Source organism: Schistocerca gregaria, chromosome 3 (assembly GCF_023897955.1).
Source record: "Schistocerca gregaria isolate iqSchGreg1 chromosome 3, iqSchGreg1.2, whole genome shotgun sequence".
NCBI classification, from domain to species: Eukaryota; Metazoa; Arthropoda; class Insecta; order Orthoptera; family Acrididae; genus Schistocerca; species Schistocerca gregaria.
The window spans coordinates 896743255-896770867 of NC_064922.1; the positions used below are offsets into that span (position 1 = coordinate 896743255).

General features: G+C 43.6%; 1 protein-coding gene across 1 annotated transcript in view; it reads right to left on the minus strand.

Moving 5' to 3' along the window:
- Positions 1-417: 417 nt before the first annotated feature.
- The window catches only part of LOC126355167 (U6 snRNA phosphodiesterase 1), a 44474-nt gene continuing 17278 nt past the window's right edge, over positions 418-27613 (minus strand). The window contains exon 5 of the mRNA XM_050005378.1: positions 418-763. Within this exon, the coding sequence (XP_049861335.1) occupies positions 572-763 (192 nt within the window). The 3' untranslated portion in view covers positions 418-571. The remainder of the gene's footprint in view (positions 764-27613) is intronic.

Sequence of the window (27613 nt, forward strand, 5' to 3'; positions counted from 1 at the left end):
AACTTTCATTGTCCTTGATGTTGCCTATCTTTGCATGGACTACTTAGTTTGTACATTTTACTTATTTTTTTCATAGTTCCACACAACTACTTCCTGTTTTCTCGATTGATCTGTGTTCAGTTTTTCAAGGCCTATCCACTGTGCCAACTTATTACTAAATCTGAGGGGGGTGCGATTGGGAGGTTTCCTTGTAAATATCTGTTTCCACATAGAGCTGTAATGAAGATGCGCAATTTCAGCCCATATTTTGGCATTTTGTTGTTTTTGTTGCTGCTGTGCAAATGAACTTTGTTAGTGAAAAATCAGCCCTCCACCCCTGCCCTTGCAAAACATAACAGAAGATGCTACGCAGAAAAAGAAGAAGAAGAAAGAGGAGGAGAAAGTAATTTAGGAAATATAATTTGCTGTGGACCAGACTGAGTATAAATTTTTTTCTTCTTTGTAACAATTGTGGTGATTGCTCACAGAACAAACTACTATATATTACTTACAAAATTAAATCTTAACTGTTCTAGAAGTTTTCACACATTATGTCTCTGAAAATACACAATGTAAGAAACAAAAAGCAAATTTATGATTGTAGCTGAAATGTAAAATATTTATTTCCAGTTTTGCACATGAGTTTCTCTACGTCTATGTGCCATTTATCTGGCTGTGCTTGACAAAACTGTTGGAACACTACGTCAAGCTGTGGTATGAGAGTAGAAATCGGTTCTGTAAGGTCTCCAAGACACCATCCAATGCTCAAGTGAAATGACGGATCCTGGAGAAGAAAAGTTTTATTGATAATTTACTTTTATAAAGTATTTCTTGCCAGAAAATTTTATTTTCTAATGTAAACTATGGAAGATTTAAAGCAAACACTAGCACCTTGTACATAAGATAATACTGTCCGAATTAATACAAGGGATATTTTAGAGCCAACTTTAACCTCAGAAAAATTAAAAACAGTATTTAATTTTTGTATGTTTACATAAACATATACAATTAACAATACAGTTACACGGAACAAAGAGGCAAAAACATAACAATGAAGGCAAATTATTATTATTATTAATACTACTCTTTGAAGAGCAAGGTCAGCAGAGTTTAAAGACTGGCTGTAAAAAAAAAAAAAAAAGGGACAAACAGGAAGGAACGAAATCCATTCAACTCAGAGAGAGAGAGAGAGAGAGAGAGAGAGAGAGAGAGAGAGACCACCTTGGATGGGATTTAAGTACTACTGTGGCAAGTGGGCAGTGAACAGAGTAATAGTACTGAGCCGTGCTCCGGCTCGCGTTTGTGCTATTGACAGGTTGGCGTCATGTATTCGGACTGTGATCTCTCATTTCCTTATAGTACGTTCACTGGCGCCACTATGTTTGCTTGCTTTGTCTGTCCGTGAGTGGCAGTGGCATTTAGCGAGTATTGTGGTGCTATCTTTGGAGCGACCTCTAGTATTTCCGGGTCGTCATGCGTCAGAGTTGTCAGTTGGGACTGAGCAGCAGTGAGGTCCGACGGCATCAGTACTCGCTAAGCGAGCTGGTGATATATGCACTGCACAACAGAAGGATGTGGTCGCAAGAGTGCATGACCACGTCGATGGTCCGGATTCAGCAAGTTTAAGTTGAATGGATTGTTATATTCGAGTAGTGCAACTTTCACTTGTGGGTGTGTCTGTCCATAGAAGTGACCTCATGCCATCAAGCTGTCAGTTGGCGGTTTATACTCCAACATTTCCCTTGCCTGACTTGATTGGCAACGACCATTGGTTGGTCGGTTGGTCGTTCGGTCAGTTGTCTCAGTGGATGATGTGTATCTGGTCTTTTGACCGTTTCTGTCTTCGAACGTTCATGTGTATGTGCAATTAGTCGTGTTGCTGTATAGTGACTGTTTTTGCAATGTTTGAGACTATTTTTGGAATTGTCTTATGTGGTTCCATGTGCATCAGTCAGATTTTGAATAGGTGGTTTGGTCTTAACCCTGTCTGCCTACTAGGATTTGGTGGAGCCAACTTGTGTAATTAAACGCTTTTCATTTGATGATAACTGTTATTCTATTGTGGTTTTGGTTACCACATCTTAGGTGGATTTTGCGAGTGTGCTGGCTGGTGTTTAAGCTGCCCTTAGTTTGAGTTGACATCATGTTAAGTGAGCATAACTCTTGGCTGCCTGTCTCACCGCTTACGCAGCTGTAGTGACTTTTCTCAGGTTGATCCTTGGAGCACTGTATGAAGATCACTCCCCTTTTTTTGGTCTGTTTGTGTCAATTGTTTAAAAATAATGTTCTGTTTAAATTATTCCTATTGCTTGTGGCATTCAGCTGACAATTTGAATTCTTTCTTACTAAGGCCTTCAGCCGTCAGTGTGGCTTGCGTTGCAGTCAATTCTTTTTAATGATTGTTTTTAAAAATTATTTCCTTAAAGTGTGTGTGTTTATTGTGCAACTAACGGTAATGTCCACACCTTTTCCTGACTTTCATAAGTCCCACATATCAAGTACAGCTTCCTTTATCCCCTCAGACCATAAATACGGGGCATAAAAAAAAGAGACCAAGCCCAGCACCACTGCTTTGCAATGAAATGAAGTTTTCAATTCTGTTAATAAGGGAACACTTACAGCACATAAACACGCCAAAACATTGTTGAACTTTTGGGCAAATCCTTCTTCAGACTTAGCAGAAAATGCAAACAAACACACACACCTGCATAATTACTATAATATGGAGACAAGGTTGGAAACTATGAAGTGTGTAATACCAGCTTTTACAAACTGACATGATATCTTTCTCTAAACTAAATTGTACAGTATAAAATCAGCAATAATTTGAAAACTCAGTAGTATGTTTATCTGACATAGCAAAGTTAAAAAATTATGTTGAACGAAAACACCTGTATTCGCAGTTTCTTTGATTTTGTATGACGCTATTAAAAGCTAACTAGCATATCATTATACACTATAACAGTAAGTTGTGCAAATGTTAGAAACAAACACTATACTGTAAATAAAAAATTAATGATTTTATTATTTCTTATGCTGTTAAACAACTTTTTCAATTATTGATGTGAAAAACTTGCATTCACGATAAAGAAAACAACGTACTAATTTGTAACTGTCTCTGTAATTAAATGATATGCACAAAATAATGAAAACATAAAGAGTTAGTATTGAAAATTAACTTATGTAGCAAATACAACAATATATCTATTTCACCAGCTGTTTTAGACTATGAAAGTCGGGGCATCAAAGGCAGCCAAAGTACTACTTCTGGTGGTAAAATAGGTAAAAACCGTATAATTTCATTAGAATTTTTATTATGATTAGTTGAGTTGCAGGCAGGCTCATTGAAAAGACCCCAGCCCCCCCCACCCATCCATCTATCTCCAGCTATTGTGTTCATGTGCGTGAACTGTGCTTGTCTGAATGTGTGCATGTTTTTTTTTTTTTAATTTCAGAAGAAGACCTTCTGGCTGAAATCTTAAATATATGGCAGTCTTTTCACTTTATCTCTATGTGAATCTACGTCTCCTCTGTACAGTGAGCAGCACACTATTCTTTTCAAAATATTATTGTTATTTTATCCTAGTATTTCCATTGTTTCATTATAACTTCTATGGCTGGATGGCTGGCTGGTTGGTTTAAAAGAGGGGGGGAGGGACCAAATTACAATGTCATTGGTCCCTTTGTTCCTAATAAAACAATGGCACAAGTGTGAGAATAAACCACAAGAGATATATAACACAAAACAGAAAGAAAGGAAAAACCACAAGAATGAAAGAAAGGCAACAAACACTAAAGGGAACAAAAGAGGACAAGAAAACAAGAAAACAGACACCAAAAACGGAGGAGAGCAAAAAAAGAAAGCAGATTTCAGTGGCTGGCCGACCACGAGAATAAAAATGAAAAGCCAGCCACTCTGCAACACATTAAAACCTCCACCCTAAAAGAACGAGGGTGGAGGACGCAGAAGGACACAGGACATGAGCTAAAACTTAGATCAAATGATAAAACCCACCCTCATGAATAAAACGTAAAACTAATTCAGCTAATGAGGCGTTGTCAGATAAAATGAGTGGCAACGAGTCCAGTAACCCAAGATTTCGTTGCTGGGCATTAAAAGTGGGACAGTGGACCAGAATATGGGCCACTGTCAACCGGGTGCCGCACCGACACTTAGACGGGTCTTCACGGCGCAAGAGGTAACCGTGGGTCGCACAAGCCTGGCCAACGAGGAGCTGGCAGAGGACAACTGATTCCCTGTGGGACGCCTGCGTGGAAGACTTCCACACATTTGTAGTCTCCTTAATGACACACAGTTTGTTGTGCATACTGTTATGCCATTCAGCCTCCCAAAGCTGAAAAACCCTGCAGCATAAAGTCAGAACGCAGGTCACGCTCAGAGATGCCCATCACCACAAATGGTTTCTGCATAGCCTGTTGTCCTGGACACCGCAAAAAAAAAAAAGAAAAAAAAAAAAAGGAGCAGGGCTGGTCCAGGGCATAGATGGATTCCTGGATGGACGCCATCAAAGGTAGCACTGGTCGAAAGTGCATGAGGTATGGCCACCAGCTCTGCAGTGAATACACTGCAGCCATCAGGCAAGGAATGCTGTTCAATACGGCCTCCGTGGACAAAGGCGAAGCCAATATTACCATCAGCCATTGGTATAAACCACTTAAGAGCCCCAGAACACTTCAAGAATCAAGAGGCACTAACAGCGGAGAGCCACAGGGTTAACAAAGTCCTTAGGGCTATGCAGAAGGTTCAGGCGAAGCTGCGGCCTAGGTGTGCACCATGGAGGTGTACGAGAATGGACCTCGAGGAGAGATGGTGAAGGTAAGGACTCCAGTTCAGACAGAAGCAATCACACGCAAACCGCAATTGTTAGCCCTAACCTGGGCCACCTATGCGAGAGGTGAACCGCTGTGGTTGGGAAAAGAAGATGGTAATTAGTATGTTCAGGAGAGCTATGAATGTGTGCAACATAACTGATCTTCAATGAAGGGTCTCCAGCCTCCACCAGTACGCTTGTCACCTGACTCATCCTAAAACCTCCTGTCAGTAGTTGAACTCCACAATGGTGCAATGGGTTGAGCGAACATAGTGCTGAGGGTGCAGTCAAACCAAGTGCTGCCAACACTTCTGTTTAAGCTGATGAAGATGAAGTCAAACGAGCATCGAAAACCAGACCTAAGAATCTATATGTCTTCACTGCAATGAGTGGATTGTCATTAAGGTAAAGTGCTGGTTCCAACAGAAAAGCATGAGACATCTTCATGGTGGAAAACAAGAAGCCATGGGCTAGAGCCCTTGACTGCATCTTGTGGATGGCTTCCTGTAGGTGAAGCTCAGAAACACCAGTACTGGAGCAGCAGTATAAAATGCAGAAGTCATCTGCATACACACAAGGTGAGATGGAGGGCCCGACAACTGCTGCTAGACCGTTAACAGCCACTAAAAAGAGAGAGAGACACGCAATACAGAGCCCTGTGGGACTCTACTCTCCTGGATATGGATGGAACTATGGGAGGCACCAACTTGGACACGGAAAGTACGGAGCGACAGGAAGTTTTGGATACAAATCGGGAGTGGGCCCCGGAGACCCCACTCATTCAATGTGGCAAGGATATAATGTTGCCAGGTCATGTCGTATGCTTTACGTAAGTCAAAAAAGACGGCAACCAGTTGTTGGCATCTGGAAAAGGCTGTTTGGATGGAAGACTCAAGGGACATAAGATTATCAGTGGTAGAGCAACCCTGGCAGAAGCTGCCCTGACATGGAGCCAGTAGGCCACGTGACTACAGGACCCAACCCAACCGCCGACACACCATATGTTCCAGTAGCTTACAAAGAATGTTGGTGAGGCTTATAGGCCGATAGCTATCCACATCAAGCGGGTTTTTACCAGGTTTGAGCATCAGAATGATGGTGCTCTCCCACCACTGCGATAGAAGGATGCCACTGCACCAGATCCGGCTGAAGATAACGAGGATATGTTGCTTGTAATCATCTGACTGTGGAGCCAATCAGGCCCATGAGCTGTGCTGTGGCAATGTGCAAGGGCACTGAGGAGCTCCCACTCTGTATATGGGGCATTATAGTATTCACTGTGGCGTGTAGTGAAAGAGAACTTTCCCTTCCAGCTGCCATTTGAGAGTGCGAAAGGCTGGGGGAGGGGGAGGGGGGGGGGGGGGGGGAATAATCCGACACAGAGGCTCAAGCAAAGTGCTCAGCAATTGCGTAGATAACATGCCATTTATGGTAACACCGCCAACATCTGTTGGGGTCTGGCACCACGAAAGACGTTTGATCTTTGCCCAGACTTGGGAAGGTGATGTATGGCACCGAGTGGTCGAGACGTATCTCTCCCAACACTCCTGCTTCGATCGACCGATAAGTTGACGAACATAGGCATGTAGCCATTTAAAGGCTATGAGGTGCTCCAGGGAAGGGTGCTGCTTGTGCCGCTGTAGAGGTTGCCAACGCTCCTTAATTGCTTCAGTGACTTCCGGTGACTGCTTTATGCCAGGAGCACCTTAAAGAGTGAGGGATCGCGTTTTCTACCGCAAAAACAATTGTTGTAGTCACCTGCTGAATCATCACATCAATGTTACCGTATGCGGGAGATTCAACGGTGACAGCAGAGGCCAAAGTTTCCCAGCCAGCCTTGTTCAAAGCCCATCTGGGCAGGTGTCCGTGGGCCTGACGTTGGGGGCAGTGGAAGGAAGATTGGTAAGTGGTCACTACCACACAGGTCATCATGCGCTCTCCAGTGGATAGATAGGAGAAATCATGGGCTGCAAATTCATAAATCCATGGCCGAGTAACTACTATGAGCCACACTGAAATGTGTGGTGGCCCCAAAATTTAACAGGCAGAGGTCGAACTGAGACAGTAAAGTTTCGACATCTCTGCCTGGGCCAGTAACCATGGTGCAATGTCACAAGGGGTTATGGGTACTGAAATCTCCCAAAAGTAGGAAAGGTTTAGGGAGTTGATCAGTCAGTGCAGCTAATACTTTCAGAGGTACTGCACCATCTGGAGGAAGATATACATTGCAGTTATTTCCTGAAGGGGCACAGTGCCACTACAGACTGAGTTTATGACCTAAACGCAAACTCCACCTGACTCTCGATTATAGTCACTACGGTTATTGTAATATTGCTTATAGCTGCGGAGGGCAGGGGTCCGCATTGCCAGGAACCAGGTCTCCTGGAGTGCAATGCGGATAGCAGGTGTAAAGCTTAACAGTTGCCTTAACTCAGCCAGGCGGTGGAAGAAACCGCCACAATTCCACTGGAGGATGATGACATCGTGAGAGTTGAAAGGCATGGAACATTCAATGAGGCACTTTTCACCTCAGGGTCGCCTGTTGCCACCGATTTATTGCCTGCGCAGTCTATATTCATTGTGTCTGAGTCTGGCGAGAGCTAGGTCTTCAGCAGACACCTGAATCTCCACCCCGTCCTCAGATGTAGAGCTTCTAGGTAGCAGTGGTGTGGGTGCCACAACAAATTCCATGGTCTTAGTGGTCTTCTTTTTGGATTTCTTTCATCTTCCTTGGGTTTCCCTGGCTGGGAGGACTTCACTGGCTCAGTCTCTGGGACTGAGGATGAGGTTAAGAATGAAGCCCTATGACCAGCTGCTTTTGAGCTCTTCAGCCACTTGCAGGTGTCACCTTTCCCACTAGCAGAAACCTGGGAAGGGAGTGACGCAAAGGCCTCCTACCTAGCGAGAGAAGCCAAAGAAGACTTATGCTTCTCCAGCTTAGAAGTGGGGACAGATGTCCCTGATGGTTGGGGGGGGGGGGGGGGGGGGGAGGGAGGGAGGTGTTGCTCCTGAGGAATAGACAAAAATGACCCCCTCCCCCACTAAGAAGGGGGCCAGTGTAGTCTTCCGACTCAGAGAGGTGACTGGGGTTGACGGAGCTGATGGTGCCAGAACAGTTGTATCGGCAGCGTAAGACCATGTCATACTGACTGGATGCAGGCATTCACATTTTATCTTAGCCTCAGTGTAGGTCAGTCAGCCCAGAGTCTTTTACTCCACAGTTTTCTTTTCTCTCTGGAGAATCCTGTAGTCAGGTGAGAAAGGCGAATGGTGCTCTCCGCAGATGCCACAGATGGGAGGCTGGGCACTTGGAGTATTGGGAGGTGATGGGCGTCCGCAATCTTGCCATGTGAAGCTGGAAGTACAGCACCACATTGGGGGAGGGATATAGGGCTTTACATCACAGCGGTAGACCGATCACCTTGACCATCTCGGGCATGTATCATCCTTGAAAGCCAAGATGAAGGCACCAGTGGCAACCTGATTACCCCTCGGACCCTGGTGGACACGCCAGACAAAATGTACACCTCGCCGTTCTAAATTGGCCCGCAGCCATCAGATTGCAAAAGAAGGTCTCTCTGAAATATAATACCCTGGACCATATTTAAGCTGTTATGGGACATGATGGTTGTAGACATATCTCCCAGCTTGTTACAAGTGAGTAACGTCCGTGACTGGGCAGAGGATGCTGTTTTGATCAAGACTGACCCAGATCGCATTTTTGACAATACCTCCACCTCCTCAAACCTACCCTCTAAATGCTCAGCAAACTGAGGCTTCATCATCATGAAAGAGTCCCCATCACCTATCGGGGCGAATAAGTTCCGCTGCCATCCTTAGTCTGATGTTCCTCCCGTGGTGTGGCCAGGGAGGGGAACGATTTGAGGTCGTACTTCTGTGCGTTAAATTGAGCTCGTGATCACTTAGAGATTGCTGGTGTTTCACCACCAGCAAGAGATGGCCTACGCTTCATCGTGTGTCATCCACCCTGATGCCACCCACTAACCAAGGGCCCTCCCCACGGGTGCCAACCATCCACAGCAAAGACCACCTGGCAGGATGGCCATTGCCGGGAGTCCCGATGCCTCAGGGGGATGGGCATCTACCCCTTGGCATAAGTGGGGAGTTAATGGCACAGGTATCAGCAGAGCAATCCCTGTGTGGTCAGTGGGCTGCAACCAACAGGGTACATGGCAGCACCACCACAACTGACTGGCTGGCTACCGTGCTAGATATCAGGAGCAAAGAAGTCCATGGTCATTGTTGACACAGAAAGCGACACTGCATAGCACATTGTGGAAAACGCACACCCAGGAAGGTGTCTTTGCCTGAGAGACGGATAATGAGCAGGACTGAAATGTGACAATGAGAAAGTGGGCTAAAGATCTCAATGCACGATGGACACAATGCACCATGTAAGGAGCCCTTTGCTCTTCAGGAAATTTTTGAAGAATGGAAGTCAAACCCTACTGGAGACCATCACATGAAGGCTGAAACTTGTGAAACTCCTTTTAGTCACCTCTTACGACAGGGCCTATTCTTGCCCCCGGACCCGCAGGGGACTAACTTTTATGTTCCTTGTCTTTTCAAAGTTTTGTGCAAAGAAATGTTTGTAGTAAATGTCAAAAGTTAATTGTAAGCCTGGTGTCATCTACATTATTTGGAATACCAATTTGCTCACAAGTTTATTCCAGGCAGCAAACTGCAGATAGAGCCAGTGGAGTCCAGTAATCAGATGAGTATTTTCATTGCCTGGTTACACAGGAGTACCACTTTATCAACTTTAATTTTACATAAAACCCACTTGCAATGAGTCCATCACTTGACTTTCAAACTTATAAGATGGTTGTTTCACAAGTAGGGTTCCTAAAGTGGTAAATCCACAAGGAAGTGTTTGGCAACAGTGGCATGCGCAGTAGCTTTCCCACCCTTGACCCCAACTATTTCTCCTCTCCAACAATCAATGTTCACCTAGCAGCTGTCTGCAATGCATGGCCTAATTGCTGCTACCAACAAGTGTGAAATCCATTCAGTTCTCCAGTTGTCAAGGATAGTGTGTGTGTGTTCAAAACAACCGCAAATGGTGTAGGGAGTTCACTGCTGGTCACATGGCTTTACAATGGGGACCTGAGCAGAAGACCATCAATTTCAGATATGAGGGGTGTTTGAAACGTCTGTGCGAAGTCCCAGAGGTGGCACCTCCAGCATCTTTGGAAAGAACGCACACCAAGTTTCAGCCATATTGGTCCATTTCTTTGTGTGTGGCATTCATGTGAATCAAGGAAGTCGAGTGATTGTCAAAAAATGGATGAAGAAGAATTTCGTGTGGTGATTAAACATTACTTTATGTGAGGCAGAACACCTCAGGAGACTAAAGAGAAGCTTGATGAACATTTTGGTGAAACTGCACCTTCAATTAGAACAGCTTATAAGCGGTTTCAAAATTTCCGGAGTGACTATATGGACACAGTTGATGCTGAATGTTCTCGAAGCATGCATGCCAACTTTCAAAAGTGAAAAATCAGGAGAATTTAGCAGTGTACTATTGTGAACTACAACACATCCCTGATGATTAAAGTTGCAATAATTCAATACCTGTAACAACTCTGTTACATTTTCTTTATTATTTACATGTAAATACTAAATAATGGACGTGCCTGAGGCTTCCAGACTGTGTAATTTATCATTCAACATACTTAACAACATGAATGATGAGCTCTGCAGGTTCCTTTGGATTCACACCCACTTAAGTGAAGCACTCTCGAGAGAACTACAGTTCAAAATTATGATACGAGGAAACAAATTAACATCTATTACATTTCTGTTTTGACATTAGCACAGTTTTTGCATGAATAAATCACTGTTAAGTGACAACACATTTTCATTTCATAATGCAACCCATATTTGCATTGCATCTTATATCTGTAAGAGATGTTTCCCAAATTTAAATCAATTTTATACAGGATGTACATGTTAGGCCTAGCAAATAATCTGAATAGTTCATCAGTCTGAATCTGTCAGATTATGGTAGTTACTTATTCAGCACACCCACAGCTGACTTAGCCTTCTTCAAAAACTCAAGCAAATTTCTGCTCAATGCACTTCCTTTTTGAACTGATTTTAAAATTAAAAATTTCTCTAAACGCATTCCTGAAAGCATGGACAACCTGAACTGGGTTTTGGTCTTTGTAACTGTGCTAAAAATTCTCTGCTGCAAGAAAAACGCTGGCAATTGGACCGCAAAAAAGTTATTTTCCATCACAACAATGCACCAAACACACCTCTGCAGCTGTGGTCACAAAATTAATGTAAATAAGATTCCAACTCACTTCACATCCCCCCCCCCCCCACATTCTCCAGACTTGGCTCACTTGGACTACTATTTGTACCCCAATTTGAAGAAATGACTGGCGGGACAGATTTTATTCAAACGAGGAAGTGATTGCAGCAACTAATAGCTATTTTTCAGACTTTGAAAATTTCTATTATTTGGGAGGGATCAACAAATTTCAACAGTGTATAAGTCTAAAAGGAGACTATGTTGAAATATATAAAAGGTTTACTCCAAACATGTAAGTAGTTTTTATTTTTGCATGGACTTTCCAAACCCCCTTCATAAGACTGTTGAAAAAGTCAAGAGACTATTGCTCTAAAAGCAAAGGAACAGCATTCGTGAGCTTGCTGTACAGGTACGTGAGATGTCCACAAGCCCAGCTGAGAGAATTTTTCCTGAACATTTAGTGTATCAGAAATCTTTACATAAGACCACAAGCAGCAATGTGTCAGCTGTGCCAAACTGGAAACAATTGGGAGAAATTTTTGGGCCCAATCAATACAAGCAATGGAACATGGGTGTTTAAAAGCAATCTGATAGCAACTTGATGGCACTTGTGTTTTGGGACCATAAAGGGATATTGCTGATCAACTGTTTGCCTCATGGAACAAAGATAAACTTAGTCAGGTATTGCAGCACACAAAGGAAACAAGACAGATGATATATGACTGCTGGAATGGAAAACTGGGCAAAGGAGTGGAGTTCTTCAAGATAACACCTCTCCCCATGTCTCTCATCACACCCAGGACCTACCGAAAGGATTTGGCAGTTATGTTTACAGTCCATCCCCTAATAACTCTCCCCTAATTCTCGTGCAGCTTTCTCGACTTGGTTACCCAACCATTAAACAAGCAGTGTTGCAAAACACCTTTCCCAATACAATATATCAGTTAAACTTTTTTTTATAAATGCTGCTTATCAGTTAATCTTTAAAATGTATAATGCTTGGGCATTTATGAATTTTGGGCACTTGCACCAACTTAAAAATGGTCGGTTGATTTGGAGAAAAAAGGAACTAAACTGTGTCATCAGTCCCTTTTTCCTTAGTCTCATAGGTGTCTCATTAAAACCATACCCCAGAAGAATCTCATCACCTGAAATCCAGGGAATGACCAAAATGTATAAAACTAAGTGTGTAATCACAATGAAGGAAGCAATGAAAGTAGCAAGCCAAAATTGAAAACATTAACTCTAAGGGGTGAAAAAGCAGTAGAAGGTGTTAAAAACAATATAGGAGATGGCCTTGGCTGGCTGATGACAATAAAAAAGGAGGAGCCAGCCACTCCACAACACACTACAATCACCAGCCTAAAAACACAAGGCACAAGAAACACAAGAAGACTAATGCCAAGTTGAACAGACAGCGCCAGAGGGAGTAAGGAAGAGTTATAATGCAGGTAGGGTGAGGGCCTGAAAGATGACGGTAAGGCAACCATCCTTAAATACAATGATAAAAACTCTCTTCATGGATGAAACTTAGAACTAGATCAGCCACTAAGGCATTGTCCCCTAACACCACAGATAGCATATCAGGAAGGTTAAAAGTCTGCAGCACGGCAGGTAGATTTAGACAGTCCAACAAGATGTTGACCACTGTCAAGTGAGAACCACAGCTACACTGAGGTGGGTCCTCATGACGCAGGAGCTGACTGTGAGTCAGACAAATAAGAGATGCGGAGCCAGCAAGGGGGCAATTGAGTCCTTGTGAGAGGCTCACAAGGAGGACCTCCACACATTCATCGTCTCGTTTACCATGTGTAACTTATTCAGCAAAGTCAGAGAGCACCATCCTATATTCCAGGGCCCAAAAACCTTGTGGTGTAATTCCAGTCGAAGATCAGACTCCAGTATGCCAATCTTCAGATACGGTTTACAATCAGCTTCTTTGGCTAGCCTGTCAACAAGTTCATTTCCCGGGATTCCAGCATGCCTTTGGGTCCATACAAAGACCACTGACCATCCATGTTGTTCGAGGATGTGAACAGACTCTTGGATGGCCATTACCAAAGGATGGCAAGGGTAGAACTGGTTGAGAGCTTGTAAGGCATTCTAGGAGTAGCTACAAATGAGGAAGGACTCTTTGGTGAAGGAATGGATACAATAAAGAGTGCGAGAGATGGTTGCCAGCTTTGCAGTGAAAACACTGCAGCCATCTGGCAAGGAGCAGTGTTCAATATGCCCTATATGTGAACCCAACATGATCAACAACCATCACACAATGCGTGTAAACTACCTCTGGACCCTGGGACACGTCAAGAAGAGAGAGAAACAGGCAGCGGAGGGCCACTTGGTGAACAGAGTCTTTTGGGGCTTGTGAGAGGCCCAGACGAAGCAGTGGATGAAGTGTACACCATGGAGGTGTACATGAGTGGACCCAGAGGAGAGGTGGTCGAGGGAAGGACTTCAGTTTAGTGAGAAGGGACTGGACACGGACTGCAATAATAATCCCCGATCTGGGTTGCCGTTCTTGCAGACTGATTGCTGTGTTAGGGGAAAGGAGATGGTAACTCTGACATTTAGGCAAGCTGTTAATGTGTGCAGTATAATTTGCAAGCAGTTGTTGCTTGATCCACAATGGAGGAACCTCAGCTTCCATGAATAGGCTGTTCACAGGGCTCATTCAGAAAGCTCCCATGACAAGGCAAACTCCACAATGGTGTATAGGGTGTAGCATCCGCAATGCTGAGAGTGATGCTGAACAATGCACCAGGTTCCCATACTCAAGACAGGGCTGTACAAGGGCTTTGTACAAGTGCAACAGTGTAGGGAAATCTGCACCCCAGTTAGTGTGATTCATGCATCGAAGAATGTTGAGGTGCTGCCAGCACTTTTGCTTAAGCTGATGAAGATGTGGAAGCCAAGTTAAGCACGTGTCAAAAACCAGCCCTAAAAAGTGATAAAGAGTCCACACCATTAACGAGATGGTCATCAAGACAAAGTTGTGGGTGCTGGTGAACTGTACAGAAGTGCATGAAAAGTCTTCGTGGTTAAAAACTGAAAGCCATGAGTGGTTCCATGACTACACCATTATATGGCTTCCTCCAGTCTATATTCAACCACACCAACAGTAGATGAGCAAAAGGAAACAAATGTCATCAGCGTATAAGAAGGATGATACTGAGGACCGCCACAGCTGCTGCGAGACTATTAATGGGCACCAAAAAGAGCAATATGCTCAGTACGGAGCCCTGTGGGACCCCATTCTCCTGGAAATGTGTGAAGCACTGACTAACTCTGAAGGCGCGGAGCGACAAGAAGTTCTATATAAAAATCAGGTGTGAGCTCCAGAGACCCCACTTATACAATGTAGCAAGGATGTGGTGTTGCCAAGTAGTGTCATAGGCTTTCATCAGGTCAAAACAAAAGGAAATAGGGTGAAGACGGTGGGAAAACGCCATTTAAGTGGCAGATTCCAGGTATACCAAGTTGTCAGTGGCGGAGTGACCTTGGCGAAAACTGCTATGGGATAGAACCAGAAGGACCCAAGACTCACGGAGCCAACACAACCGTCAGCACAGCATACAATCGAGCAGCTTGCACAAACAGTTGGTGAGTCTAATAGGACAATAGCTATCCATATCTAGTGGTTCTTACCTGGTTTTAGCACATGAACAGTGATACTTTCTTGCCATTGTGACAAGAACTTACTATCCCTCCAGTATGGTTGAAGATTGCAACAAGGTGGCACTGGTAATATGCTGACATGTTTAAACATTTGGTGATAGGTGCCTTCTGGCCCAGGGACAATTTGCAAGAGCACCAAGGAAGTCCCACTTACTGAATGGAGCATTATATGCCTCAGGATCGGTGTTTAGTAAAAGATAGCTGTTGCTGTTCCACCCGCTGTTTTAGGGTACAAAAGACAGGATGGTACTTCTCAGATGCAGAGGTTCGAGCATAATGCTCAGCAAAATGCTCTGCAGTTGCAACTGGGTCGGTATACACAGCTCCATGTGTGGAAACCCCTTGTATACCTGCAGGGGTCTGATATCTGCAAAGGCATCTGAACTTAATCCAAACCTGTCAAGGAGAGGTTACTTTATCAATGGTGGACACATATCATTTCCAGCACACCCGCTTCTGTTGTTTGATTAGCTGACAGACTCTCCCAAGGAGCTGTTTGAAGGCAATGAGGTTCTCCAATGATGGATGCTGCTTATGATATTGTAGGTCCCTCCCGCCTATGATCCCTAATGGCCACAGCTATTTCCAGCAACGATCAAGATACTGTCTGCAGGAGGCAACCTGAGGAGCAAGGGATTGCTGATTCAGCTGCAGAAAATCATTGTAATAATATCCTGGATCACCACATCGATGTTACCAAGCAATGGAGAACCAATGGTGGTAGCAGAGGTGCAAGTGTCCCAGTCAGCCTTGGTAAGAGCCCATCTGGGCAAGTGTCCAGGTGAGTGACACTGGGAAGGGACAGGAAGGGTGGAAAATGGTCACTGCCATGCAAGTCATCATGAACTCTCCAGTATATCGTTCGTAGAAGGCCAGGACTGCAAACTGAAAGATCAATGGCCGATATGTGCCATGTGCCACACTGAGATGAGTGGGGGCATCTGTCTTTTGGAAACAAAGGTCAAGTTAGGTTAGTAGAGTCTCTAAATCTTTACAACAGCCAGTACTCTTTGTTCCACTCCACAAAGGATTACGGGCATCACCCAAAAGTAGGAGTGGTGGTGGTGGTGGTGGTGGTGGTGGTGGTGGCTGTTGTTGTTGTTGTTGTTAGCTGAGAATGAGTTCAACCAATATGTATTGTGGTACTTCACCATCTGGAGGAAGGTAGGTGTTGTAGCTTCTTAAGGTGTCTGAAGGGGCACACATTCATTGCGTACAGAAGTAAGGACAATTATACATACAACACCAGACATCCTGTTTTTGTAAATCCACAATAGCCATGAAGGCCGGGGGGTCCGCATTGCTGAAAACCAGGTATCCTGAAGGGCAATGCTGAAAGCAGGTGTAATGCTTAAGAGTTGTTTTAAATCAGAGCCAAGCAAGGGGGTGGGGGTGGGGGTGGGGACTGCCACAATTCCACTGGAGAATAATGCTTTCCATAGTATGGGAAGGCATGAAGGGACCAAGGACGCACTTCATGCCTCAGAGTCACCTGTCACCATCCCTCGAAGGCTTGTGGTCTCAGTGTCTTTTGGTTCTGAGGCTCAGGTGAGATCTAGATTCTCTGAGGAAACTAAGATCGCCAACTCCTCCCCAGAACAGGAACTCACAGAATGAGGTGGTGTGGTGGCCACCAGGGTCTATTTCTTCTTTACAGTTGTCTTTTTCTTGTCCTCTCACTTCTCTTTTGGTTTCTCTGGCTGGGAGAGCTTCTCTGAATTTGTCTCAGGAACTAACAACGATCATGAGACCCTGTGACCTGCAGCTTGTGCACCTTCAGCCACTGGCTGGTGTCCAGCTTCACAGCAGCAGAAGCCTTAAGAAATAGTGTCCCGAGGGACCCCTTCCTTGCACGAGGAGCTGGAGGAGGCTGTTAGTTCTGTGGCCGAGGGGTGGGAAGCACTGTACCCTATGGTTGGGGGATGGGGAGGGGGGGCACGTTACTGACAAAGTACACTGAAGCGCCAAAGAACCTGGTACAGCCATGCTTATTCAAATACAGATATGTAAGCAGGCAGAATATGGCGCTGCAGTCGGCAACACCCATATATGACAATGAGTGTCTGGTGCAGTTGTTAGATCAGTTACTGCTACTACAATGGCAGGTTATCAATGTTTAAGTGAGTTAGAACTCCGTGTTATAGTCAGAAGGAGCAATGGGAAACAACAGCAACTCTAAGGTAGCTATGAAGTGGGGATTTTCCTGTACAACCATTTCACGAGTGTACCGTGATTGTCAGGAATTCAGTAACACGTCAAATCTCCGACATGACTGCGGCCAGAAAAAGATCTTGCAGAATGGGACCAATGATACTGAAGAGAAAAGTTGCTACTCACCATATAGTGGAGATGCTCAAGTCTCAGTAGGCACAACAAAGTGACGGTCACAAAAAAAGGGGGGGTTCAAATGGCTCTGAGCACTATGGGACTCAACTTCTGAGGTCATCAGTCCCCTAGACTTAGAACTACTTAAACCTAAGAACATCACAAACAACCATGCCCCTGGCAGGATTCGAACCTGCAACCGTAGCAGCAGCGCGGTTCCGGACTGGAGCACCTAGAACCGCTCAGCTACCACGGCCGGGAATGACTGTCACAAAGGTTTCGGCCAGTAAGTCCTTTGTCAACAACACACACACACACACACACACACACACACACACACACACACACACACACACACACACACACACACGGGCGCACACTCAGACAACTGAAACCACACTGCGAGCAGCAGCAGCAGCGCACAACAGGAGTGGCGACTGGTGGTAAGGAGAAGGCTGGGGTGGGGAGGGGGAAGGATGTATGGTATGGGTGGCAGACAGTGAAGTGCTGCATTGCATGTTAGACAGAGGGCAGCAGACAGGTGAGGTGGGGAGCAGTGAGGTTGAGGTCAGGTGGATTACAGGAACCTAGGATGTATTGCAGGGAAAGTTCCGACCTGCACAACTTAGAAAAGCTGGTGTTGGTGTGAACGATCCTTATGGCACAGGTTGTGGAGCAGTCATTGAAATGAAGGATGTCATGTTTGGCAGCGTGCTCATCAACAGGGTGATCCACTTGTTTTTAAAAACAGTTTGTCGGTGGCCATTCATACGGAGAGAGAGCTTGCTTGTGGTCATGCCCACATAGAATTCATGGCTGGTTTCACATATAGGATGCCTCTGATGGGATAGACGATGTTTGTGACTGGATTGGAGCAGGTGGTGGTGGGAGGACATATAGGACTGGTCTTTTATTAGGCCTATTACAGGAGTATGAGCCATGAGGTAAGGGGTTGGGAGCAGGGGTTGTGTAAGGACAGGTGAGTATGTTGTGTAGGTTCACTGGATGGCAGCTTACCACTGTGGGAGGGGTGGGAAGGATAGTGAGCAGGACATTTCTCATTTCAGGGCACGACAAGAGGTAGTCGAGACCCTGGATGGGGAGTGTGATTCCATTGCTCCAGTCCTGGATGGTACTGACTTACTAGGGGAATGTTCCTCTGTGGCCAGACGATGGGACTTTGTAGTTGGTGGGAGACAGGAAAGATAAGGCATGGGAGAGGTTAGGAGGATAATTACTGTCTGTGAAGGCTTCAGTGAGAACCTCATATTTCGAGAGGGACCACTTCTCGCTGCAGATCCAATGACCACAGGCTGTACGGAAGGGATTTCTTGGGTGAAACGGGTGGCAGCTGTCGAAGTGGTGAGATTGCTGGTGGTTAGTAGGTTAGATATGGATGAAGGTACTGGTGTAGCCATCTTTGAGGTGGAGGGCAACATCTGGTAGGTGGCTTGTTGTGTTGAGCAGGACCAAAAGCAAATGGGGGAGAAGTAGTTGAGATTCTGGAGGAATGTGGATAGTGTGTCCTCACCATCGATCCAGATTGCAAAGATGATATCAATGAATTTAAACCAAGTGAGGGGTTTAGGATTCTGGGTTTTTAGGGGATTCCTCTAGATGGACCATGAATAGGTTGTCATAGGATGCCTACACACGTATGTAAGGGGTGTGTGTGTCCTTTTTCCCCTTAAGGTAAGTCTTCCCACTCCCGGGATTGGAATGACTCCTTACCCTCTGCCTTAATACCCACATCCTTTCGTCTTTCCCTCTCCTTCCCTCTTTCCTGATGAAGCAACAGTTTGTTGCGAAAGCTTGAATTTTGTGTGTATGTTTGTGTGTCTATTGACCTGCCAGCACTTTTGTTTGGTAAGTCACATCTTTGTTTTTAGATATATTTTTCCCACGTGGAATGTTTCCCTCTATTATATTCATAATCACATAAGTAAATAAAATAGAAAGAAACTTCCACATGGGAAAAATATATTAAAAACAAAGATTCCAAGACTTACCAAGCGGGAAAGCGCCGGCAGACAGGCACATTAACAAAACACACAAACATACACACAGAATTGCTAGCTTTCGCAACCGATGGTTGCTTCTTCAGGAAGGAGAGGGAAAGACGAAAGGATGTGGGTTTTAAGGGAGAGGGTAAGGAGTCATTCCAATCCCGGGATATGTCTGCTTGTGTCTGTGTATGTGCGGATGGATGTGTGTGTGTATGTGTGTGCGAGTGTACACCTGTCCTTTTTTTTCCCCTAAGGGAAGTCTTTCCGCTCCCGGGATTGGAATGACTCCTTACCCTCTCCCTTAAAACCCACATCCTTTCGTCTTTCCCTCTCCTTCCTGAAGAAGCAACCATCGGTTGCGAAAGCTAGCAATTCTGTGTGTTTTGTTAATGTGCCTGTCTGCCGGCGCTTTCCCACTTGGTAAGTCTTGGAATCTTTGTTTTTAATATAATCACATAAGTACTTACACTGTAATTTAAGGGAAGAATTTCCCAAAAAAGATATAGGTGGCAAATATTTGTAAGAAATATAAGAATAAAAAACTGCAGCTCATATGCAAGAAAGTAACAGCAGAAAGAGAAGTTGTGCATAAAAGATAAAAAATCATTAAACTGAAGAGAAAGACTGAAAATGGATGTACAGTCAGTCATTGAAATGGGTTGTGGGAGTAGTGAGGTACAAGGAAGGAAGTATCATATGACATCACACACTAGTAAGTACTGGACAATATGGTGAAGGAAATCTGCCCTGAGCTATTCAAGGACATAATCTGCATAGGGGTAGAAAGAAGTAGCAGGGGAAACAAGTGGGGGTGGGGGGGGGGGGAGAGAGAGAGAGAGAGAGAGAGAGAGAGAGAGAGAGAGAGGGGGGGGGGGGGGGAGGAAGTACCAAAAAAACAGCACGCCTGCTCTAGGGTTAAGTGACCAGAAATGGTAACAGTAGATTGGATGGATAGGTCGTGTAAATTTCCTCAGGTTGTAAAGACTATTGATTGCCAGGCAGTAAGGGATGGTATATAGATGTAAATAATTGTGATCTCTCTTAAAATGTTATTTGATTAAAAAAACCAGTAAATGTAAGGAGTAAGACAACTAGCGGCGTATCATTTGGAAAATAAACATTTGTTAATCTGGCATTTCTTTCCCAGGCTTATGTTTATGAGCCTACTAGTATTTAAACTTACTTCACTTATGTCTTGTTTTTCAGCTCTGACATCATATGCTATATAGATAGGGTCTGCATATTTTAACTATTTACATGCCTAATTGTGGTGTACTTAGCAAGCACAAGTTCCGTATGATAAAACTTAATTGTAATCAGAAAGTCAGAAATCTATGCTTTTATTGGTCAAATACGATTAGTAAAAGCAATTGGAGCTGTAATATCTACAAAACAGCAGATGTTAATGTTCCTAAGAGAAAGATAGTACTATGCGAGGAGAAATTTGTTCTACATGAGTCTCTTTAAATATGAAAAATTCATTTTACCCCAAAAGATCATATTTAGTTGCATAGTAAACACAGAATATAATAATATTGAATGCATAAAAAATCTGATATATGACAATATAAATAAATATGTATTGCCTGTCATGGAGTTATGTGATAATGACTTTTGTTCTAATTTAATGTTGTAGTAGTGGTAAAGTTTGGAATAATTATGGAGGAAATGTGAAGAGTTTATGTAGTAACGAAGGATACTCTGTAACAATGAAAAGAGATTAATCTTTTGAAAACTATTATAATGAAGCTGTGTTAGTAACGTTAGTGGAAGATGTGGCTACTGATGTTCAAACATATAGGGTGACTCTTCTAAGAGCCATCAGTTCATTTTCTCTGCTGTTTTGACAGATAACTGTATTTTTACTTTTGCAATGTGTAGATAGAGTTAGCTGAAACAAATACTGCTCATTAAGCCTTTCACATGATGCTCAGTGTCACTAGAAAGTGTGTTTCCTGTTATGAGCAAAATTATTTTTATAGTATAATTTTACGCATCCATTCAATTCAACAGTCTTACATTAGGGTAGCAATTGTTTTATCAATATGTATTAAAAGGGTCAGTAAAATATGGAAAACAACCAATAACCCAACCGTGACTAAACAGCACTGCTGCATGTCAGTATCAGTTGCCACAGGCCTGGTTGGTGCTGTCGCTGCTAGAGACCTGGTCACACTAGACCAATTTAGGACTGCTCAATAGAATGGGCACATAACATTCCACTTTAAAAATCATTTTGGTCATAACAGGAAACAAATCAATGTTTTCTATCAACACAGGGCTACACAGGAAAGACCTGGTGAGCAGTATTTGTTCGTGTTAGTCTAGTTACACATTGCAAAAACTGAACTGCAAATACCTGCCAAAACACCAGAGAAAACACACCTGATGACCCAATGGAAAGATACCCTGAGTGTGTGTGCTTTGAGGAAGAACGTAGGTCATTAAGAGAAGCAATGATGTACAGTGAGGAACGCTGTAATAAAGAGGTTAGTATATGAATATACTCATTACATATAAGCAAGATACCTCAGAAAATGGACTTTCTACCTGGTATTGAGAAAGTAAGGTTGGAAGAAACATGTTACAGTTTCAGTAATGTAAATGAATGAAATCATTGCAATAACATTAATGATGATGTAAATAAAATAGAAAGAAACTTCCACATGGGAAAAATATATTAAAAACAAAGATTCCAAGACGTACCAAGCGGGAAAGCGCCGGCAGACAGGCACAATGAACAAAACACACAAACACACACACAGAATTACTAGCTTTCGCAACCGATGGTTGCTTCTTCAGGAAAGAGGGAAGGAGAAAATGGTTCAAATGGCTCTGAGCACTATGGGACTCAACTGCTGTGGTCATTAGTCCCCTAGAACTTAGAACTACTTAAACCTAACTAACCTAAGGACATCACACACATCCATGCCCGAGGCAGGATTCGAACCTGCGACCGTAGCAGTCCCACGGTTCCCGACTGCGCGCCTAGAACCGCGAGACCACCGCGGCCGGCAAGAGGGAAGGAGAGGGAAAGACGAAAGGATGTGGGTTTTAAGGGAGAGGGTAAGGAGTCATTCCAATCCCGGGAAGCCTTTCCGCTCCCGGGATTGGAATGACTCCTTACCCTCTCCCTTAAAACCCACATCCTTTCGTCTTTCCCTCTCCTTCCCTCTTTCCTGAAGAAGCAACCATCGGTTGCGAAAGCTAGTAATTCTGTGTGTGTGTTTGTGTGTTTTGTTCATTGTGCCTTTCTGCCGGCGCTTTCCCGCTTGGTAAGTCTTGGAATCTTTGTTTTTAATACAATAACAACATTACATTTATTTGACAAATTCTGTTTGTACACTCAACTGAAACACCATCTATAATATATAAGTATTTAAATTAGTTTAAGGCCAACCTCTGATCACAGGAAAGGGATCACAAGTTCGCAAAACAGTAGCTGTGGTTCCTACAGGTGGTCCAACAAAAGGCACAGCAAGTCAATAGTGGATAATCCACTAGCTTTCAACAATTAAACAAACAATTCACTATGACAACTTAAATTAAGCAACATCAACATCCATACTCTGTCAATCACTCATGTGCATGGCAGAGGGTACGTCTATGGCTTTCAGGATGTCATGTGAGAAAGGTGCAAGATGTGTTTCACACATGGAGGACATTCTGCTTGAGATATCTCAATACATTTGAGCTCAGAATGTTTTAAAATTTTACAGCAAATGGATGTCAAGGATACTGGATGGTAGCTTTGTGGATCACTTCTGCTACCCTTCTTGTAGACTGATGTGACCTGTGCTTTCTTACAACCACTGGGCACAGTTTGATGAGTCTACAATAAACTGCCATCAACAGAGGGACTAACTCAGCTGCAAACTGGATATAGGATCTGATAGGGATTTCACTGAGTATGGGGGCTTTGTTCAATTTTAACAATTTCAGGTGTTTCTCAATGGTACAGACATTAATATCTATTTCACACATCTTTTTAGTGGTATGAGAATTAAGTTGAGGCAATGCCCAAAGTTTTCCTTTTTAAAGGAAATCTGAAAACTGAGTTAATCATTTCTGCTTTTGCTTTGCTACTCTCTACTTGAATTCCAGTCTTGTTCATGAGGGAGTGAACACTAACTTTGGTGCCACTAACAACCTTCTTCAGCTATAGAACAAACATACGGCAAGAGGTTCAAGCAAATGATAATAGGAACATGACAGAATATGCTGAATTAAACAAACATATCCTTGAATGTCTAAGAAACTGTAAGAAAAACAGTCCAAATGTAACAAAAGGAACAATTAAAAACAAAAGACTATGGAGAAAACAAAATAATCTTTCATTACAGATTACAATTAGTGTGTACCTACACAAGAGAAAATTTTATACACATACCAAAACATTTTCACTGTTTCTATAATTCAAGAGGCAAAAACACAGATTGTTAAACTTGCAAGTAATGATGTTTTAGAAGTAATGCTATTAAAAATGTATAGAGCAGTTCAGATGATTAAGATTGTGGCGATATCACTTATGCACTGCGCCAAAAACAGCACGTGAAAGCTGCAGCTGATAGATATTTATCTTTGCCGTAGTTGGCTTGGTTACGAGTTGTTTATTCGTGTGAGTTTTTTGATCTGTGCTTGGAAAATAAAATTTTTTCATCTCATGAAAAAGCTTTTACTTCATAAAATATAAAGGCTCCCCGAAAAATCGTAGCAGAAGCATAAAGAATATATATATACCGACGAGAATAATGAATTCAGAGACAAAAGCATGGGGCAGTGGAATCAATATAGAAGACTACAGTCTGTTCGACCAAGGATCGGGGTCCATACCCCTTGGATTGGCCACAAAACGGAACGACATATGTTAACGCAAAACATGGTAGTACCTACACGCGACACAGAAATGTTAAGCTTTCCACATTCTGGCCAACGCGCTCTCAGCTTTGGTTTACGCAGGCTGAATGCATATTTCGGCAGCGTGGGGTGTCTAACAACATTGACAAATTTAATATAGTGGTTTCACATCTAAATTTAGAAGTGATAGAGCAAGTAGAAGAAACCTTGTCGCAACAAAATTACTTTGTGCTAAAAGAAGCTCTCATACAGCATTATACGTTGTCACCAGATTTGCGACTACAAAAAATTTTCGCATATGAAGATTTGGGCAACAAGACTCCGTCACAAGTACTCAAAGCCTTACGTACATTAGCCGGCCCGGAAATCCTACCTGAAGAGTCTTTACGTCTAATATGGCTTCGCAAACTTCCTGCCAACATCCGTGCCGTCATTGCAGCAGAAAGAGACTTACCATTGCAAGTCTTAGCAAAAAAGGCAGACACCATCGCAAACACCTTAACCGAAGTTTCTGCGTGTTCTGAATTCAACTACAGCCAGGATAGAGGCCCAAGAACGTGTAGTGTGATGGAATCTGACGTAAGTGAGCCAGGAACATGCAATAATACTTCCCAACAGCAGTGCTCATCGACCGAACCCACCATACAGCAACTGGTAGCACAAGTGGAAAAACTCAACGTGCAAGTAACTTCACACCACCACCAGCTACAAAGTCGCAGTTGGAATAGACGTAGAAATGCTATCCAACAGGATTTGACAGATCAATGGTGCTGGTACCACAGATGCTTCGGTAACACTGCCCGTCAGTGTATTCAACCCTGCAGCTACCCAAACTTAAAAGACAGGCGTTAAAGGGCGCTAACATTCATCAACAACAACATAGGAGCCCGAGTCATAGCGCGATTCAAAGAGGTGAAAATGACACGGTATCTGCAGTCAACCAATCGCACCGATTGTTCGTCTTGGACCTCTCTTCCGGTGAGAAGTTTCTGATTGACACAGATTCAGAAGTTAGTGTTTATCCAAGAAAGAGAGGTGATATACTCACGACAACAACGCAACATATGCTGACTGCGGCAAACAATTCCAGAATATCTACCTATGGTGAGAAACAGATGGCATTACATCCGAATTACAACTTCCATCCAAAATGGACTTTTGCAGTTGCTGATGTGCCGAGTGCTATAATTGGAGCGAACTTTTTACAGAACTACTGACTTATGCCCGACCTAGTTAACCATAGTTTGGTGACAGTTCCCACAGAAGGAATATTGCCTACTGCGTCTTCCGCATCTGTTCAAGTGCAGTACGATGTGCCCGTGTCTTTCCACATGAAGATTTCCAGCTCTTCTACCGCGTCATGATATTGTGATACGATTTCGTACCCGCAATTAAGCGGGGCACACGTGTGCGTCACGCAAGAAGACACCCGAAAGTCGGAACAATTCGTATACTGTAGGCAATATCAGAGCACTGTCGGAGGAATCACTTTTTGTAAACTGCTTCAAGACTTTCCAGAACTTACCGAATCCATCAACACAACCAGGAAATGCAGACAATACTCAACATTAAATTAGCACGACACAAGGTCAACCCGTTGCCTTCCGCCCGTGGCGTCTGCCTCCAGAGAAGATGCTCATGGCATGAGCTGAGTTCGACAGACTTCTAAAAACAGGTATTGTAAGTAGTTCCGATAGTTCATGGGCATCTCCAATTCACATGGTCCGTAAAAAATACAATTCATGGAGAGTATGTGGAGACTACAGGGCGCTCAATGCCCGCACAATTCCCGACTGCTACCCAGTACCCAATGTGACTGGTTTTAACAGTACGATTAGCAATGCCAAAATATTTAGTGTGATTGATTGCGCCAAAGCATTTTCACAGATTCCCATGGCTCCATCTGACATTAAAAAAACAGCAGTTATCACACCATTTGGTTTGTTTGAGTACAATTTTATGCCACTTGACCTCAGAAATGCTGCCCAAACATGGCAAAGATTCATGCATGAGGTGCTTCGAGAATTACCATTCGTATTTTGTTACATGGACGACATTTCAGTATTCTCTGGTTCTGTATATCAGCATGTCGAACATCTGCGGCACCTTTTCCACCATCTGACATAGTATGGCATAATTATTAACGAAACAAAGTGCACATTTGGAAAACGCGAGGTTAAGTTCCTGGGATATTTGGTTTCAGCAGCAGGCCTGTCACCTTTGCCTGAGCAGGTTAAAGTCGTACAACAGATGCCCCTTCCCACAACTTACAAAGGACTTCGCAGATTTTTAGGCATGCTCAACTATTACAGACGTCACTTACCTAAATTAGCTGCCGCCGAAGAGCCACTCACAACGTTACTTGCAGGTAAAAATACAACAGGAAATTGTAAAATTCCATTGTGCCCAGAAGCTGAAGCAGCTTTCCGTGACAAAGAAATGTCTTTCTCGGGCAACACTACTGGGACATTCAAGATTGAGCACTCCTTTAGCACTCATGGTTGAGGCGAGCCAAACAGCAGTGGGTGCAGCGCTACAGCAAGAAGTTGATGGCAGATGGCAGCCACTCGCATTTTTCTCTAAAAACCTGACTCGACAGCAGCAAAAATGGAGTGCTAGTGATCGTGAGTTGCTTGCTATTTACTTAGCCATGAAGCATTTTCGCACATCTGTTGAAGGGAGGCACTTTGTAATTTTTACCGATCACAAGCCGTTAGTAGCTATATTTCAACGAGACACAGAGCTCAACTCACCAAGTCAGTGCAGGCAAGTCGAGTACATTGCACAGTTCACAACTGATGTGCGTCACATTTCAGGAAAAGACAACCTGGTCACAGATTGCCTGTCTAGGAATTGTGCCAGTTTAAATTCAATTCGTTGGACCGAGTTAGCGTCTAAACAACGAGAAGATCCTTTCTTGCGCCATCTAATAGAGGAACATAGAACTGCGCTGCAGCTCAGACGTGTGTCTGTCCCAAATGTTCCAGACGGAATTTGGTGTGATGTAGCAAAAGGAAAGGAGCGACCTTACATACCAGAACAATAGCGCGAGATTTATAATGCACTACATAACCTATCACATCCAGGAGTACGAGCTACAGCCAAGTTAGTTTCCTCCAAAGTAGTGTGGCCTGGAATACAAAGAGATTGTCGTGCACTGACACATGCCTAACATGACAGCGTAATAAAATCAGCAGACATGTCTTTGCACCTATTGCTGACTTCGCGACACCATCTGCAAGATTTTCACATATACGTGTGGACATTGTGGGCCGCTATCATGCTCTTCAGAACAACGCTATTTCCTCACAATAATTGATTGTTTTACCACGTGGCCAGAAGTAGTTGTAATACAAGACATTTCTGCGGAGTCGGTTGCAAAAGCACTGTTGCATTAATGGTTCTCCAGGTTTGGCGTTCCGCAAAACATAACAGATCGTGGAAGGCAGTTTGAAAGCCAACTTTTCAATGAACTTTTACAACGGTGCAGGTGCAACCACCTACGCACCACAAGCTATCATCCATCTAGTAATGGAATGGTGGAACGACTACACCGCACGCTCAAAGCTGCATTAATGTGTAGTTCCACTTCATGGCCTGAAGCACTACCGCTGGTCCTACTCAGATTGAGAACGGCCGGGAAGGAGGACTTACAA